Source organism: Pogoniulus pusillus, chromosome 28, assembly GCF_015220805.1.
Source record: "Pogoniulus pusillus isolate bPogPus1 chromosome 28, bPogPus1.pri, whole genome shotgun sequence".
NCBI classification, from domain to species: Eukaryota; Metazoa; Chordata; class Aves; order Piciformes; family Lybiidae; genus Pogoniulus; species Pogoniulus pusillus.
In genome coordinates, this window is record NC_087291.1 from 7,656,621 (window position 1) to 7,671,095 (window position 14,475).

General features: G+C 44.9%; 1 protein-coding gene across 1 annotated transcript; it reads left to right on the forward strand.

Annotated features, from left to right (window-relative positions):
• The first annotated feature begins 6,657 nt into the window (after nucleotides 1–6,657).
• HOXA9 (homeobox A9) lies at nucleotides 6,658–9,914 on the forward strand. Its single transcript, XM_064166837.1, has 2 exons — nucleotides 6,658–7,246; nucleotides 8,415–9,914. The coding sequence occupies exons 1-2, from the start codon at nucleotides 6,700–6,702 to the stop codon at nucleotides 8,651–8,653; spliced, it is 786 nt and encodes a 261-aa protein (XP_064022907.1). The 5' UTR covers nucleotides 6,658–6,699; the 3' UTR covers nucleotides 8,654–9,914.
• Nucleotides 9,915–14,475: the final 4,561 nt, after the last annotated feature.

Here is a 14,475-nt window from a genome sequence, read left to right on the forward strand (position 1 = left end):
TGAACCTATAAGTACATCTTTATGGTTTAAAGAGACAGTATCATTTTCCTAGGCTGTAGTCATCCGCACCTGTATGGATTAACGATTTTAGACATTCTCAATATGCCCTTAGACTCTTAAGAGCTACTTTAGGGTGTGTGTTGAGGGGCGGACTAAAGCCACGCTAATGCACAAAATGCCATGCGTGAACCTCACCGTTTCCTTCAACCTTCCCCGGGCCCGATTTGTTCCTTTAAGCTTTGAAACACAGAAATATCATTTCAGGAGCTGCAAATACCTTCCCCCCATATCTCTGTCTGAAAAGTAAACAAGCTTGGTTAAAGGTGCATTCTTCTCAATTATAAGCGGCATAAATTGCACTGTATGTGAATGCAGAATGAAGAATTTAAGCCTTGCCATATTTCTATATATTAGGAGTTTCCCCCCACTCTTTTTCTTCCTCTTCCCCTCCACCCCCCAATTTCCCTTCGAAAAGCAGGACTTACAATAATGAAATGCAGGCATCCTTTGAAAGGGCTTAATGGGAATGTGTGTGAAGAGTGGTTTTTTTTTTTTTTTTTCTTTACTTTTAAAGTTACAGCTTTAAAATTGGCCAGGAAAATGAATCTTTTCTCTTTAAAGGTATAAAAGAATTCGTGTTACTCATGGACTAAATTATGACACTTACCTCTGAATTTCTCTCGCTCTTCTTTCTGGTTGTAGATATTTACATAAGGTAGTTTGGCTTAAATATGTGGAATTAGTGATTTTTTTTTTTCCTATGTTACCGTTGGTAACGCATGACAAGCACACAGAAATTCCCCATTGAGAAGAAAGTATTCACTTATTCCTCACTAATTTCACTTTAAAATTATATATCCTGAACATCATAAGGATTTTCTGAGCCAGAGTCTGAGATTGCGAGGGAGAATATGTTCGTCTTCTTTTATACTGTGAAGTTACATGCATTAAAAGATCAAACACATAGGTGGAAAAAAATAAAGGGGGAAAAAAAGGAAGGGAAAAGTTATAAATATAGATATGTATAAATGTCTATTATTATTAAAATGCCGGTACTGTTTTAAGCAAATGCATTCTATCGTTATTATAAATGTTAGTTCTAGTTATATCTAGTTCTTACCTTAAATCGGAATAAATTAAAATTGTAATGCTGCTGTGCGTGAAAGAGACGATGTTTTATGTTCTCATAGAAGAATAAAAAACCGTGGAATGAATCCTTTTAATTTTACCTCTTTTTGTGACTGTTTATCCTCAGGTTCTACTTTATGTCTTCGAGAACTTTTACAACAGGAATAGTTGCCTAAACCCCCTGCAATTACTTTAGGAATCTATTTAAATATTACCTAGACGGTCGTAATTTGTCTGGGCCATATAGCGATGGTGCTCTAAGGTTTGTCGGCTTTTGTTCAGTTTTATGACTTGCTAGTATATCTGGATTGTTGCTGTCTTGAACGAGTGGTTTCAGTTGACTAAGAAGCTGCATAGACTGAGGAAGCAAATTACTATTTCTTCGGGGTAGGGGAATGACTTTGTTTTTTTTAAATCGACGCCTACAAACGCCCAGAAATCTTTAACTCCAGAGGATGATGACAAAAATTCTAGCTGTATCTCAGAGCTGAGAAGAAACCGTAAAGGTGAGCGCATGGGGGGATGGGGCAGGGAAACACCCCAGCTTTGCCTTCCTGACAGCGGGCCCCTCCAAGACAAGACTATTCCCTACCTGGCTGCATGTGGGAGAGCTTACACCCAAGTTGGGTTTTGGGGGCTTGTTGGTTTGGGTTTTTTTGGGGGGGAGAGAGGGTGTGTTTAATCCTCCCTCCCTTGATGCACGTTTAGCTAATAGAGTCTTGCACAAAGGAAAGGCAAAGGAGAGCTAATGCTTCTTTGAAGGGTGTGGGGAGGGGGAGCTGGACAGACTTTGAACCCGAGCTTATTGGGGGCCTTTAGCTTTTCATGATGTAACTGTAGTGCACGGCCTTTTCCTTCCCGGCTACGTCTGCATAGATAGACGAAAGCTGTCTGTGTGGGTAGAGGTTGGGGTTTTGTTTTTCTTTTTTTTTTTTTTTCTTCTCCTCTTATATTCATTGCTCCACCCGCGGCCGGCCGTGGGGCACTGAGGGGCGCCAGCGGGGCGGGCGGGCGAGAGGGATGTTCTAGTCACGTTTCTGGTTTTATTTTCATAGCGGGATCCTTGCGTTAAGGACCACGACAAAGGGGAAAGTAATAATTAGCGCCTGAGAACTGTTCTGTGGTTTAGGTAGTTTCATGTTGTTGGGGCTCCACCTTTCTCTCTACAGCACGAAACTGCCTTAATTACTTCAGTTGATATCATCACCAGGTATGCTTGGTGCGAGTGTCCTTTCTGCCTGAAGAAATCTTAGCGCTGAAGTGATGTGTAGGCGTCAAGTCCCAATGCCATTGTTCCCCATCTGCAACGGAGCCTCCTTTGATTCCTCAGATAAACAAGGCAGCCGAGGGGGGAAACTTGACAAGTTTTTCAAGGTTAGATAGCTCCTAAGCGAGTTTCTGCCTGCTTGCGGGATTTTAATATATCTTGTAGGCTGCATTCAAGGTCAGGTGCGTTTTTGCATTCTGCTTGGCGTGGTTCGAGATCGGGGGGTGGGGGTGGCTACTGTTTTTATTTTTCCGTCTGGATTTATTAAAAAGCAGATTTCCAAAAGCCTGCCTGGGGGAGGGGATGGTGAGAGATCAAAGCTGCCAACCCGCTCGGCGCACCTTCACAAACCGGGCCCTGGAGCTCAACGCCCGCGGACAGGCGGACCCCACACGCGGCGGGGGTGCGCGGCCCCGTCGGCGGCTCTCTCCTTCCGTGGGGGGTGGTCGATGCCCGCCAGGGCCTGTCACTGTGCTTTGCCGACACCGCGCCCCAGCTCGTCCAGCCCAGTTCCCCGGAGCTGTTTCGGGGTGCCGGATGATGCGCGGTTCGCAAGGCCTCGGTTACGATCACGACTGCGGCGCGGGCGCGGCCGCTCTCCGCGACGGCGGAACAGGCAACAGCGACCTCTCCGGGCTCGCCGTCGCCTTTTGTGTCCGCAGAACGACCGGGGGCAGGGGCTGCCTCCCGCCGGGCCCTCCGCCCGGCAGCCTGTGCTGGCACGGCACCGTCGGCAGCGGACATGCAGTCAGGGAAAGAGCAGAAAATTCACTCCTCAGGGTTTTTAATTATTTTTTTTCCCCGTGATGCAGATTATTGTTGCCTAATATTGAAAATTATATATATATATATATATATATACATATATATATATATATATATATATATATATATATGATGTAAACTTGTTTCGAAACTCCAGGCTGGGCTACAGGAACTCAGTGACTGAGTTTGGATAACGGATTTTGGCTAGACTCATCCTGGCCCGTTCCTTAGAGATGAAGACGTCCTCGTTTGAGTCAGGAGCAGAGCTGCACGTAACAGCCAAATTTAAGTGCTTATGCCTGCCTCTGCACAGTGTGCTCCTGACGAGCTGTCCGCAGGGTCTGCATACGTACAGGGAGTGTATGTACAATGTAGATGTCTGTGCGTGCCTGCATAGTGTCTGTGCGTGGGCTTGTTTCTGTCCTTTATTTCCCTCTTGAATCACATTATCCTGATTTTGGTCTGCTTCCTCCAAATTCTGAATCATTTTTTCTCTCCGCTGTGCCAAAACACCTCCATGCATTCGTGGCATTGGCGGTTTGTTAAGAGAGGTTTGCAGGGGCAGGAAACCTTGGGGAAAGGCGATCCTGAACTTCCCGTTCAGGAGAGATCGTCAACGCCCGCGGATTCCTGCCCCACTCCAGCGTACTGTCCGCGCCTCCGCCGTGCATGGTTAATGAAGCAGGGCTTGCAGACGGCCCTCGCTAATGCCAGCTCGTTGCAGCCGGGCGTAAGAGCTAGCGGAATGGAAACTCAGCTAATTTGCTTATATCGAGATAGAAAACAGAGAGTATTTTAGTCTAGCGGTGCTTCATTCGTGGTAACTCCGATTTCATATTGCGATTTGATGTGAACGTCTGTTTCTGCCATATTTGAGGGTCTTTTGCCTTGGAGTGTGGAAGCTACCAAAACCTTAAATAATTTACAGCTCAAATTGTACGAAGCCCACTCTGCCTCCAACAGCCTTTGTGGCTCATATGTAAAATGTACTTTTGAGGGGAAATGGGTGTAAAAGTATGAAAAGAGAGCCGAATGTTCCATCGTTATTATCAGGAATGTTATTGCGTGAAAAAAATCTGTAATTATTTGCTGTATTTTGAGTCTTGCTTTCTGTATACTTTTTCCTGCCACTGGGATGTTGGCAGTGAAAAAAAAAAAGCAGTATTTTACAGGGAAATAAAAACGAGGACACTTTTTATTCTAAAAGTTAGTGTTATTGTTATTCATTTGCTATTATTTTTGGTGAGGAACCAAAAAAAATGAAACCCACTGCAAGACGAGAACCCAAATTCGAATATAAACAACCAGGACTCCTGTGGCTAAGATTATTTTTTCTGAATGGCAAAAGGAAGTTCTACAATCACATTTCACCACAGCTGACTCTTAATAATAAATACAAATGACGTCGAGTTCCGTCTTTCCAGGAAAGAAATACAATTATTTTTTTCTATTACGGCGTGTCTATACAATGGCCACAAAAAAATTAACAACGGAGAGCGTTATTTACATATTTTAAATTGTTAGAAAATAAGGGGCTCCTTCTTTGTGGAGATCTTACAACTGTTTCATAATTTTTGAACTCTGATGGGGGATAATGGTTTCATTATGGGCCTTTGTAATCCTGAATGAAGGGAGAGAGCGTTGTTAAAATAGGATCTCTGTAAGATTCCGGGTTAAAGTGTTGGGGAGACATGAAAAGGAAAGAGAAGGAATGGGAAGGAGGGAGCCCACATATCAATGTAAAACTAATTAGAACCACACTTTAGCATGCACAATATTTACACGTGATTTTAATTATTACTCAGCTGCCCTTACCATTTGCTGGGCTCTATTAAAAAAAAAAGAAAAAAGAAAAAAGAAAAAAAAAAGAAACAACCAAAACACAAAAACCGCCAAAAACCAACAACAACCCCCAAACTATTTCGAGTAAATTGATCCTCTTTCGGAGACTTTTTAATGCCCCCTGCATCCCACTGACTGATCTTCGCCAGCCACAGTGACAAGCAGCATGAGAGTCCATAAGACAAAAACCCGGGAGTCACAGGCAATGCACTCAGCCACGACTTTAATTCCTAACACTGGACTTGGATCTGGCCGCGCTTTACTTTCCCCCCGCTCACCCTCCCCTAATTCTGCGGAGGACTGTAACCCTCCGCTGGGTTTCCGATGCCGCTAGTGTGTGTCATGCAGTCAAAGGAGGTGCTAGCAAATAAATAACTATATTTGCACATAAATTTGATTCAGCAGAATGCGGGACGGCCGACTGTCAGTGCCCCTTTGACAGCCGCCCTAAGAGGCAGGGTGCCTTTCGGCAGCGGGGAGAAGGGGCTTTTTCTCTCCTTTACCCCTGCTGCTTCCCTGCATAGTTAGAGAATTAATCGTCGCGATAAATACCGCCGCCTGGCTCTGCCCGCTCTCCTTCCCTCCCGACCAGGTCGGTCCACTTCTCTCCGACCGCCGCAGTGCCGCCCAGCCTCGGCTCCTCTTCCCTGCCCGGCGAGTGGGTTCCCGGTCTCCGCGGCCCTGCCCAAGGGCAGGAGCTTTCTGTCGCAGCGGTGCAGCGGGGAGGACGAGGAGGGTGTTTCGGTCACTGTCGCGCTCTGCCTGGCTGGGTGTAGTGGCGTGGTGTGGTGAAGTGCAGTTTGGTGCGGGCCAGACTAAATATTAAGCCATAGACTGCTCCGGTCCTCCTCCGCCCGGGCGGGGAGATCCATCTCGGCGGCGCGATTTCGGAAAGGGGATACGTCGGATTTGACTTTCCGCTGCCAGCTCTGAGACGAAAGGAAGGGTATTATTTACAGTGAGTTCCCAAACTAAACACAATAGTATAATTTAACCTTTCCAAGCACTCGTAAATTTTTACTGCTGTGAAACACAGCGATGCAAATGAGCGCGCTCATAGTTACTGACTTAATAACAACCCCGTGGCTCCCGAAACAATAACTCCTTATGAAATATAATAAATATATATTTAAATACACTATACCGCAATTGCTATTTTGCCTTTTTTACTGCTTCAATTATTGTATAATTTTATGTGAAGGTCTGCGATCACAAGGGTGGTGAGGGGTTTGTTGTTGTTTTTTTTTTTTGTTTGGGTGGGGTTTTTTTTTTCGTAGGGAACACGACTCACTGAAGGGATGATTAATTATGATATAAAATAATCCGCTTAAATTAAAAGGGAAAAGAGAGAGAGAGGAAGAGGAAAGGGACACACACATCCACACACTGCAATACGGATCTGATCTTTTAATCTCAGTTGGCCGCAATTAAAACAAACCCCGCTGTATAACTCCAATATCCCTTTGCATAAAAACATATGGCCTTGCTATAAAAATTATGGCTGGAAAACACTGACCCATTAATAGCCCGCGGACTGATTTATACTTTATTGTTCTGCTCCCCCGCCACGTGACCGGGGCAGCCAATGGGCTCCCGGGCTGCCCTCAACTTATTACTGACTCTACTTCCCCGCCAGCACCAAGTTGTTACGTGAAACCCGCAGCCCAGAACCGCGGCTGGTCCGCCGCCCGAGCGCCATGTCGGCTCCCGGGACACTCAGCAATTACTACGTGGACTCCTTCCTGGTGCCTGAGGGGGACGAGCTGGCGGCGACCCGCTACGCCCCCGCTCCGCTGGGGCCGCCGCCGCGGCCGGCGGCACTGGCCGAGCACCCAGATCTGGCCCCCTGCAGCTTCCAACCCAAGGCGCCCGTCTTCGGCCCGCCCTGGAGCCCCGCGCACCCCGCCGGCGCCAGCGGCGTCCCCGCTGTCTACCACCCCTACGCTCACCACCAGGCGCCCGTGGCACCGCCCGACGGCAGGTACATGCGTTCGTGGCTTGAGCCTGTGCCGGGCTCCTTGTCTTTCCCCGGGTTACCTACCAGCAGGCATTACGGCATTAAACCTGAACCGCTGGCGGCCAGGAGGGCTGACTGTACCACGTTTGACACTCACACTTTGTCTCTCTCTGATTATGCTTGTGGTTCTCCTCCAGTTGATAGGGATAAGCAAAGCCACGAAGGCGCATTCTCTGAAAGCAATGGAGAAAGTGAGGCAAACGGAGAGAAACCGCATATTGATCCAAGTAAGTGGGACTGCTGGGTATTGGACTTCAGGGCGCTTGCGACCGCGGGGCGGTGTGGAGGCGCTGGGGCTAAGGACGCGGCCGAGTACCGGCTGCTGCCGCCGCTGCTCCAGCTTACCGGGCTCTGTGGACTGCAGGACACAGCGTTGGTTTTCTCAGGCTCGAAAGGAATCTAGGATGGTTCGGGCTTCCCAGGATGAAATGAAAACAAAACACCACCCTACAACTACAACTTTAGGGGGAAGGGGAAAAGGAAAAAAAAAAAAAAGAAAAACAAAACAAAACAAAACAAAACAAAAGCTGCCCACCCCTGCCCCAGCGATCCCAGGCAACTCGATAGGATATGCTGGCATCCTACTGCTTCGCCGTGCTCCCAGCGTGGGCAGTCGACGGCGAGAGAGTGCCTGGAAAGCACTGGATGTGAATCTGATCTTTTCTGAAATGGGTCGCAGGCCGAGGCGGCTGTGGGGCTGAGAGCAGAAACCTCGCCGTTTACTTAGTCCTCTCCCTGCCCTCTTCGTCTCCTTGGTGGAATACCCCGGGTTGGCTGCTCCCAGGGCTGTGGAACTGGTGGGAGAACATTTTGGGCTTACTGTCGCGATTAAAGCCAAGCGAATAAAAGGGTGCTAAGTGGGTGAGGTTTTAATTGTGCCAGCTGTAGACTGACTCGCTAACATCCTGGGTCTTGCCAGTGATGACACGGGAGAAGGTCTAGATGAAAAAGTGAAACTATTTCGATGACATGTTGGTCTGGCTGGTCACTCCCCGGGCTGGCAGTATGAGGGGGGGGGGTGTGCGTAGGAGAGGCCAGGGATGAGGGAGGGAACTAGTGGACAGAGAGAGAGAGAGAAGAGGGGAAAGAGTATTTCAAAATTGCGTTCTACAAACAAACAAAACAAACCCCCAAAACAACAGAAAAATGTGAAGGGAGATGGGGGTGGCAGGTCTTTGCAGCATGTGATTGCGTGTGACCTTTCCATGTCTGTGTGTTTGGAGTCCATTGTGCCTCACCATCTTCTGTGTCTGGGGAAGTGAGAGCCATGTCCTAAACTCCAATATAGGGACATCTACGCGGCTTGGTCCTGTATGAGTCTCCCTCCTCAGCCACCCCGCCTTTCCCCCGCTGCCCCCTCTCCCTGTGTCTCAACTTCTGTTGCTTTCGTTGTAGATAATCCAGCTGCAAATTGGCTCCACGCAAGGTCCACCAGGAAAAAGCGATGCCCTTACACCAAGCATCAGACTCTGGAACTGGAGAAAGAGTTCCTGTTCAATATGTATCTCACTAGGGACCGTAGATACGAAGTGGCCAGACTCCTTAATTTAACTGAGAGACAAGTGAAAATTTGGTTTCAGAACAGAAGGATGAAAATGAAGAAAATCAACAAAGATAGAGCAAAGGACGAATGATGGTGACAAACGGGTTATACTGAACGTTCATAGAGAGAGAGAGAGAAAACCCAAACAAACAAAAAGTTAAAACCTGAACAGACAAAAACCCCAACAACAACCCCAAAACAAGCAAGCAAGCAAGCAAACAAACCCCAAAACAAAACAAAAATCAATCGCAAAAAAAGACCTCCCCTCAAGCCCTGCTATACAATGCGTCTGGGTCCAGGCCTCATATTTTTCCCTTGATAAATTCTGATTATGATTGTACCTTGGTTGTCACAGAGGCCATTTTCCCAGGACAGGTACAGTAAGACTTTTAATATTCTAATAGGAAAGAAAAAGGGGGCATTAGCACGGCAAGGCTGTTTAGCTGGCTTATATAAATCTACCTGTTTCTTCACTTATGGAAATAAAAAAAAATAAAAAAGAAAAAAGAAGAAGAAGAAGAAGAAAAAAACTACCTTTTCATAATGCACAACTATTTACGGACTGTATAGCTTAGTCTACGTAGTTAATTTTATTCGCTCTTTGACGGCAGAGAGTTCTCTGCTCTAATACTTGAACACTGTGTTTTATTGTGGTAATTATGTTTGTGACTCAATTTATGTGCTTGGGTGCTGTACCGGATGTAATGGTGTAAGCTAGAATTCAATTTGAACTCAGGTTGTTTATTATAAGAATTGCATAGAGTATAGCTCTGTAGTGTATTAAGTCTTTTCTGTATAATTAGACAGTTAACCTTTGATTGTAAAATATATATTATATATATATCCCAACGTAAAAAAAAATAACAAAAAAGGTAGAAAAAAAGTTTGTCCAGGATGTCTGGGAATTATGGTTCTCAAAATACTGAAGCAAGTCATTTTAGTATGCACAGTTGATATATATATATATATATATAGTACCGTCTCTGTCTGTTGTATATATAATCTATATATTAAAATAAGTAAATAAACAGAATAGTTTAAATATTGTTTTTGCACCAGTGAGCAGTTATCAGATTTTGGAGCTATACATATATGTGAAAAGGGTAACTACCTATGGTTTACATTTTAATTTTAATTGAATTATTTGATGGTTATTGTAATGAAGGTGAATTTTATTGATAATAAATTATACGCTATAAAAACCTGCATTTGGTTATTGTAAATTTTTATCGATTAAAAAGGAAAAAAAAAAAACCTGGGAGGTTGCATTGACTCAGAACGTACAGTGTCTATTTTGAAACAGTTACCTCGTGGCCTACTGACCAAATGGTTGTTTTGAAATGATATTTAACTTTTTGCCGAATAAAAGATATTGATTCTTTTATACTTCGTGATGGTTTAACATTATTAAGAAAGGGCTCTTCCATGGCACACCGAATCTGTGTCAGTGCGAGGGCAGCTGCAGAGGAAGGTAGCAGTGTTTCTTTTTTTGAGCCAAAGCAAACGCACGGAGCTACAGATGCAGACCCCAAGTCATGAAAAATTTGGCTTATTTTACTCCTGAATGGGTAGATTCACGTCCTAAATGCCATTGCATCACTAAGCTGAGGCTCAACTTTCCCTCTCGGATATGATACAGTAAACTGGGGCTCAGGAGTGCGATGAGGGAGCCCCTGCGGGCAGCAACGGGGGTACAGCCCGAAGCTAACGTGGTTTGAATAACGTTGTCTGGCGATTTGAAGGCATTTAAGAACAAACCAAGACGTCTGACAATCTTTGGTGCGGACAATAATGTAAATCAGCTCAGCGACATTTAAGCTGAGATGATTAATTAGCCTCCACCAGAAAATATCCAGTACTATGCGTGCTTCAATAAGCCCAATGAGAAGGCTCACCACTGCCTTCGTTTTTAATTCATTTTTAGAGATAATTACGAGCGTAAATATTTTATTTCAAACACTACATTTTTTCCCTTCCTTTGCCTTCACGATTGATTTTTTTTTTGTCCTCCTTTTTAAATGTATCGCGGTAAATAAAGATAAAGCGTCGCATTTTATTAGCATGTATATGTGCGCATAGATACACAGATGCAGATACAGGCAAAATTTCCCTAATGATTATGGTAGCGTTTACAGTGTCAATTTTAGTCGCTGATTTTGCCGAAGAAAAGAGCCGAGCTGGCAGCAGGCTAGAGCGGAGAAGACAAAATTTGGTATATTTTTAAAAACAGAAAGAAGGTTTATTTGGAATGGAAGATTTTCACACACACCTCCATTGTACGCACCCCTCCCCCGCCGCCCGAAGCCAAAGCAAGCTCAGCAACAAAAGAAAATAGCCAAGTCTGTGAGCTTGCTGAAATTTACCCTCTTGAGGTAGGGGGGGTGGGGGGACAGACATCTTACTACTCAGAGAAGACATTCTCCATAACATGAACCGCAGCACACTTCAGCTCCACACCGACTCTCGTTTGCAAACATGCAGAAAAACAATAAAAAGCCTTCTGGTTTTAGGGAGGTACACTTACACACATATGTATTTAAAGCAAAATAAGACGAAACACACTTATGGTCTTGGCAGAAGTTGTTGTTAAGAAAATTCAGAGTCACAGAGCGCAATAAAAGAAAATGACTGCTGTAACCGTTTATGGGGTGTAAAACGCTGCAGGGCTGAGGACAAAACTTAGGGAGCCGGCAAGAAGTTTACAGATGTGCAGAACTGCTGGAGAAAAACAAAACAATACAAAACAAACATCAACCCATGATTTCGGCTTTACCTTAAAAAAAAAAAATATATATATATCCGGGGTAAGATTTGATGAGTTTTAATTAGCGAAAGGGAGCTCGTTCTGGTTTGCTCGCACACACAAAAAGCCCCTAATTGATCCCTGAGCCAGTATTTGGGGATGCTGGGACGCCCTCTGTTGTTGCAGACAGAGGAAACTTCAAAGAATCAGCATTAAGAGTGTGTAATAAATGACGGGTCTGCAAACTGTCTGGAATTCGGCTCTTAATGAGTTTACAACTGTCCAGCCACAATTAAGATTTTCTACAAAAGCCTTTTCATTTGTTTTGTCTGGCTGTTTTAGATAAAGCGGGCGAGCGGAAATAACAACCTTTTATTGGCCTTCCCTTGCTTAAATCCAGGCTGGGAAGTGGACATTTATCTTCCCGTGCGCTGGCGGGTAGAGCCGCTGGCTCCGCGGGGCTGGCGTGGCGGCCGTGGCGGGGCAGTGGTGGCGGCCTCACGGCGGCAGGTGGCGCTATAAGCCCGCGAAAGAGAGCGCCTCCGCCCGCCATCAAGCGCTCAACCGCCTTCCGAAAGCTCCTAAAATGTCGACTTTATGAGAGCATAACTGACGTTGGAATCGCTGGTTTGGTTTTAACAAAGACCGATAGATTTGGGGGAGTGGGTGGGGGATGTCTCTTATCCCTGGAGTAGGGTGAAGGATGATGCCCTGCTGCCAGCGGGCGCGGACGGGATGGTATTTACCGTCTGGCTGCCTGATGTGTGTTCAGTGCTCTCATGGCACAAGTAAAGCTTGCGCTGCACCAAGGACATACATTGTATTTATTATCCACCAAACATCGAGGCATTTCCTCTTAGCTATTAGAGACGGGTGGAGGCCTGGCACTGAACTGCCAGCTTCTCTTTCCCTTGTCCCAGATCTTCACCCTTCTCTGGCGAAGCTCTGAGCCTACAAACAAGGTGTCCTGACCTCCCGAAGGGCTGGTGAGAAATTAAATATTTGGGGGAAAAAAGGCGATTGAAGGCTTCGGAAAAGGTGGAAGAGGCTCTCCCCGCATCAGTACGGGAGGAATGCTCCCGAAGAGCTTCACCCTCGTAGCGGGAGGGAGTCAACATATTTTCCAATGTCCTTCGCTTCACGTAGGTGGAGGCACAGCGTGCGGGAAAACGGCAGCGCCGCAAACCTCTCATTTGGAAATTATTTACCGGCGAGTAAAATTCATCAACAGCTGTCTTTGATATAAATAAAAAGCCCTGATTGTGTCCTCAGCAGTTTCAGCTCTGTGCGACCCGTTTCAATTATGAGATACAGATGCGGGCAGGATGATGCTCTGCAAACTTGACATGTCTCTCAAAGTCATCCGTAACTTCTATTTGCCTTCTATTTTTATCTCCTTAAGTCGTTTTGGTAATTTAAAGATGTTTCCCTCTATTTTGCTTTCGTTTGCTTTCGCGGCTTGAGGATTGGGCTTAGTGAAGAAATGTGAGTGTTTTCACATGGCAGTTGCCAGAAGAGAAGTGAGGGAAAAGTAGCTGTAAGCAAAATAAAGGCAGGAGGGGAGGAAGCATAAAATGTGGGTTGAAGCATGAACGTTGTCTTTTTCAAGTTTAAGCCAGCCAAGGAAACAAATCTCTGCATAGTCCTTCATGACAGTGTTAGTTTCTCTGCGTTTTATTTACATTTCCTTAAATCAAAGCAAGTCCCTTTATATCGAAATTCAGCATCGGGAAAGAATCTAAACGTCGAGCTACCTTCCTCCTGCGCTGTTTCAAAGATTTAGTTCTTTCTAGGGATAAAGAGTAAAAGCTACTCCCTGCTTTCTAACAAAAGCCTTCCTATCAAGTGTTTGTCTACAAAGGCATTGCTAAACTTATGATGATAATTTTTTTTTTCCTCAGGCAGTGAAATTATTTTGAAATATAAAAAAAGTGTTTACACGTCGTCATACTAAGTAATAACTTGGCACAGTATGTTCCATTATAATCGTGAATAAATTACAGTGAGAACGGATTCCAAAGCAACAAAATCATCTCTAGTACGAACCACATCAAGACACTGCTTAATACAAAAGCCATAATCATCTAGTGCTCCCAGGTCGCTTATAATTTCTAAGCACTGCTTTATCACTACCTTTTACTTCCCGGAAAAGCTCAGAAGGCAAAGAGCGATAGTCCAGAGCTCACATGAAAACAATAAACACAGTTAATCCGCCCGGAGGATTATTTTTAAAGCGCGTGAGAACATTGTGGTGACTGAAACCTTGCAATCTGCACCCGTTCACTGTTTTCTCGACTGGGGGGAAAAAAATCAAAAGAAAAGTACATTTTCGTGCACGACAAAAACGAGACATTTCAGAGGCTGTTTTAGAGGAAGCATTATGCCTAGTATGCAGAGGGTGGGGAAGTAAATAAGGTGGCGGGCACTCGTGCTTGGAGGGTCCTTTTAAAATGCATTCAGTGATTATTTTTTTTAAAGAAACCTTCAGATTTCGCAGGGGAAAAAAGGAAAAAGAAAACAAAAAAAGTATATGCATACAAAAAGGCTATGAAGACTGAACATGCACACAGTCACACAGATTGAAATATATAAACCTGCAAAATGTACAAAATCAGAGAGCCCGAAATACAACCCAGATAATCTATTCAGTCCTACGCTATCGATATTTAAGTCTAGACATTGGTTATATTTGCTGTTTCTTTCTTCTTCCATTTTAGTATGTTGTCGCCAGAGGAGCAATTTATTGGTCTAATGTCATCTACTTCAGCCTCTTTGATCTTCTTGGTCGTCGTCTTGTTTGCATCGACTTCGTTTAACTTCTTGGGCCTTTTTTTTCTTCCATTAGTCTCTTCTGCCAACGATTAATAACTACGTTTTCACGTAGTTAACACTGGCAAATATCTACATACGGCAGCCACATTTGCATACTCTGAAGTGCCAGTACCTTACAATCTGGCTTTAGAGAATTTACTTGCTTCTGTCGGTAACCTACAATCATGGGGCTTCAATAACTGCGCATGGAGCCCCAAAGGGTGAGTGTGTGTGTCCATAAGTAGTGTTGGAGAGGTGTGCGAGGCGGGAAAGGGTGTCCCACTTATACAAAACGTAAAGTTTAGGATCCGTGCGAAATATCGCCAAGGACAATTTTGACCGGTGAGAAAGTCTTTGTA

Bases quoted from the DNA above. Each gene is read 5' to 3' on its own strand.
- HOXA9 (XM_064166837.1), top strand. From the start codon at position 6,700: ATGTCGGCTCCCGGGACACTCAGCAATTACTACGTGGACTCCTTCCTG. The intron at 7,247-8,414 runs GTAAGTGGGACT...CTTTCGTTGTAG, and splicing joins GAAACCGCATATTGATCCAA to ATAATCCAGCTGCAAATTGG.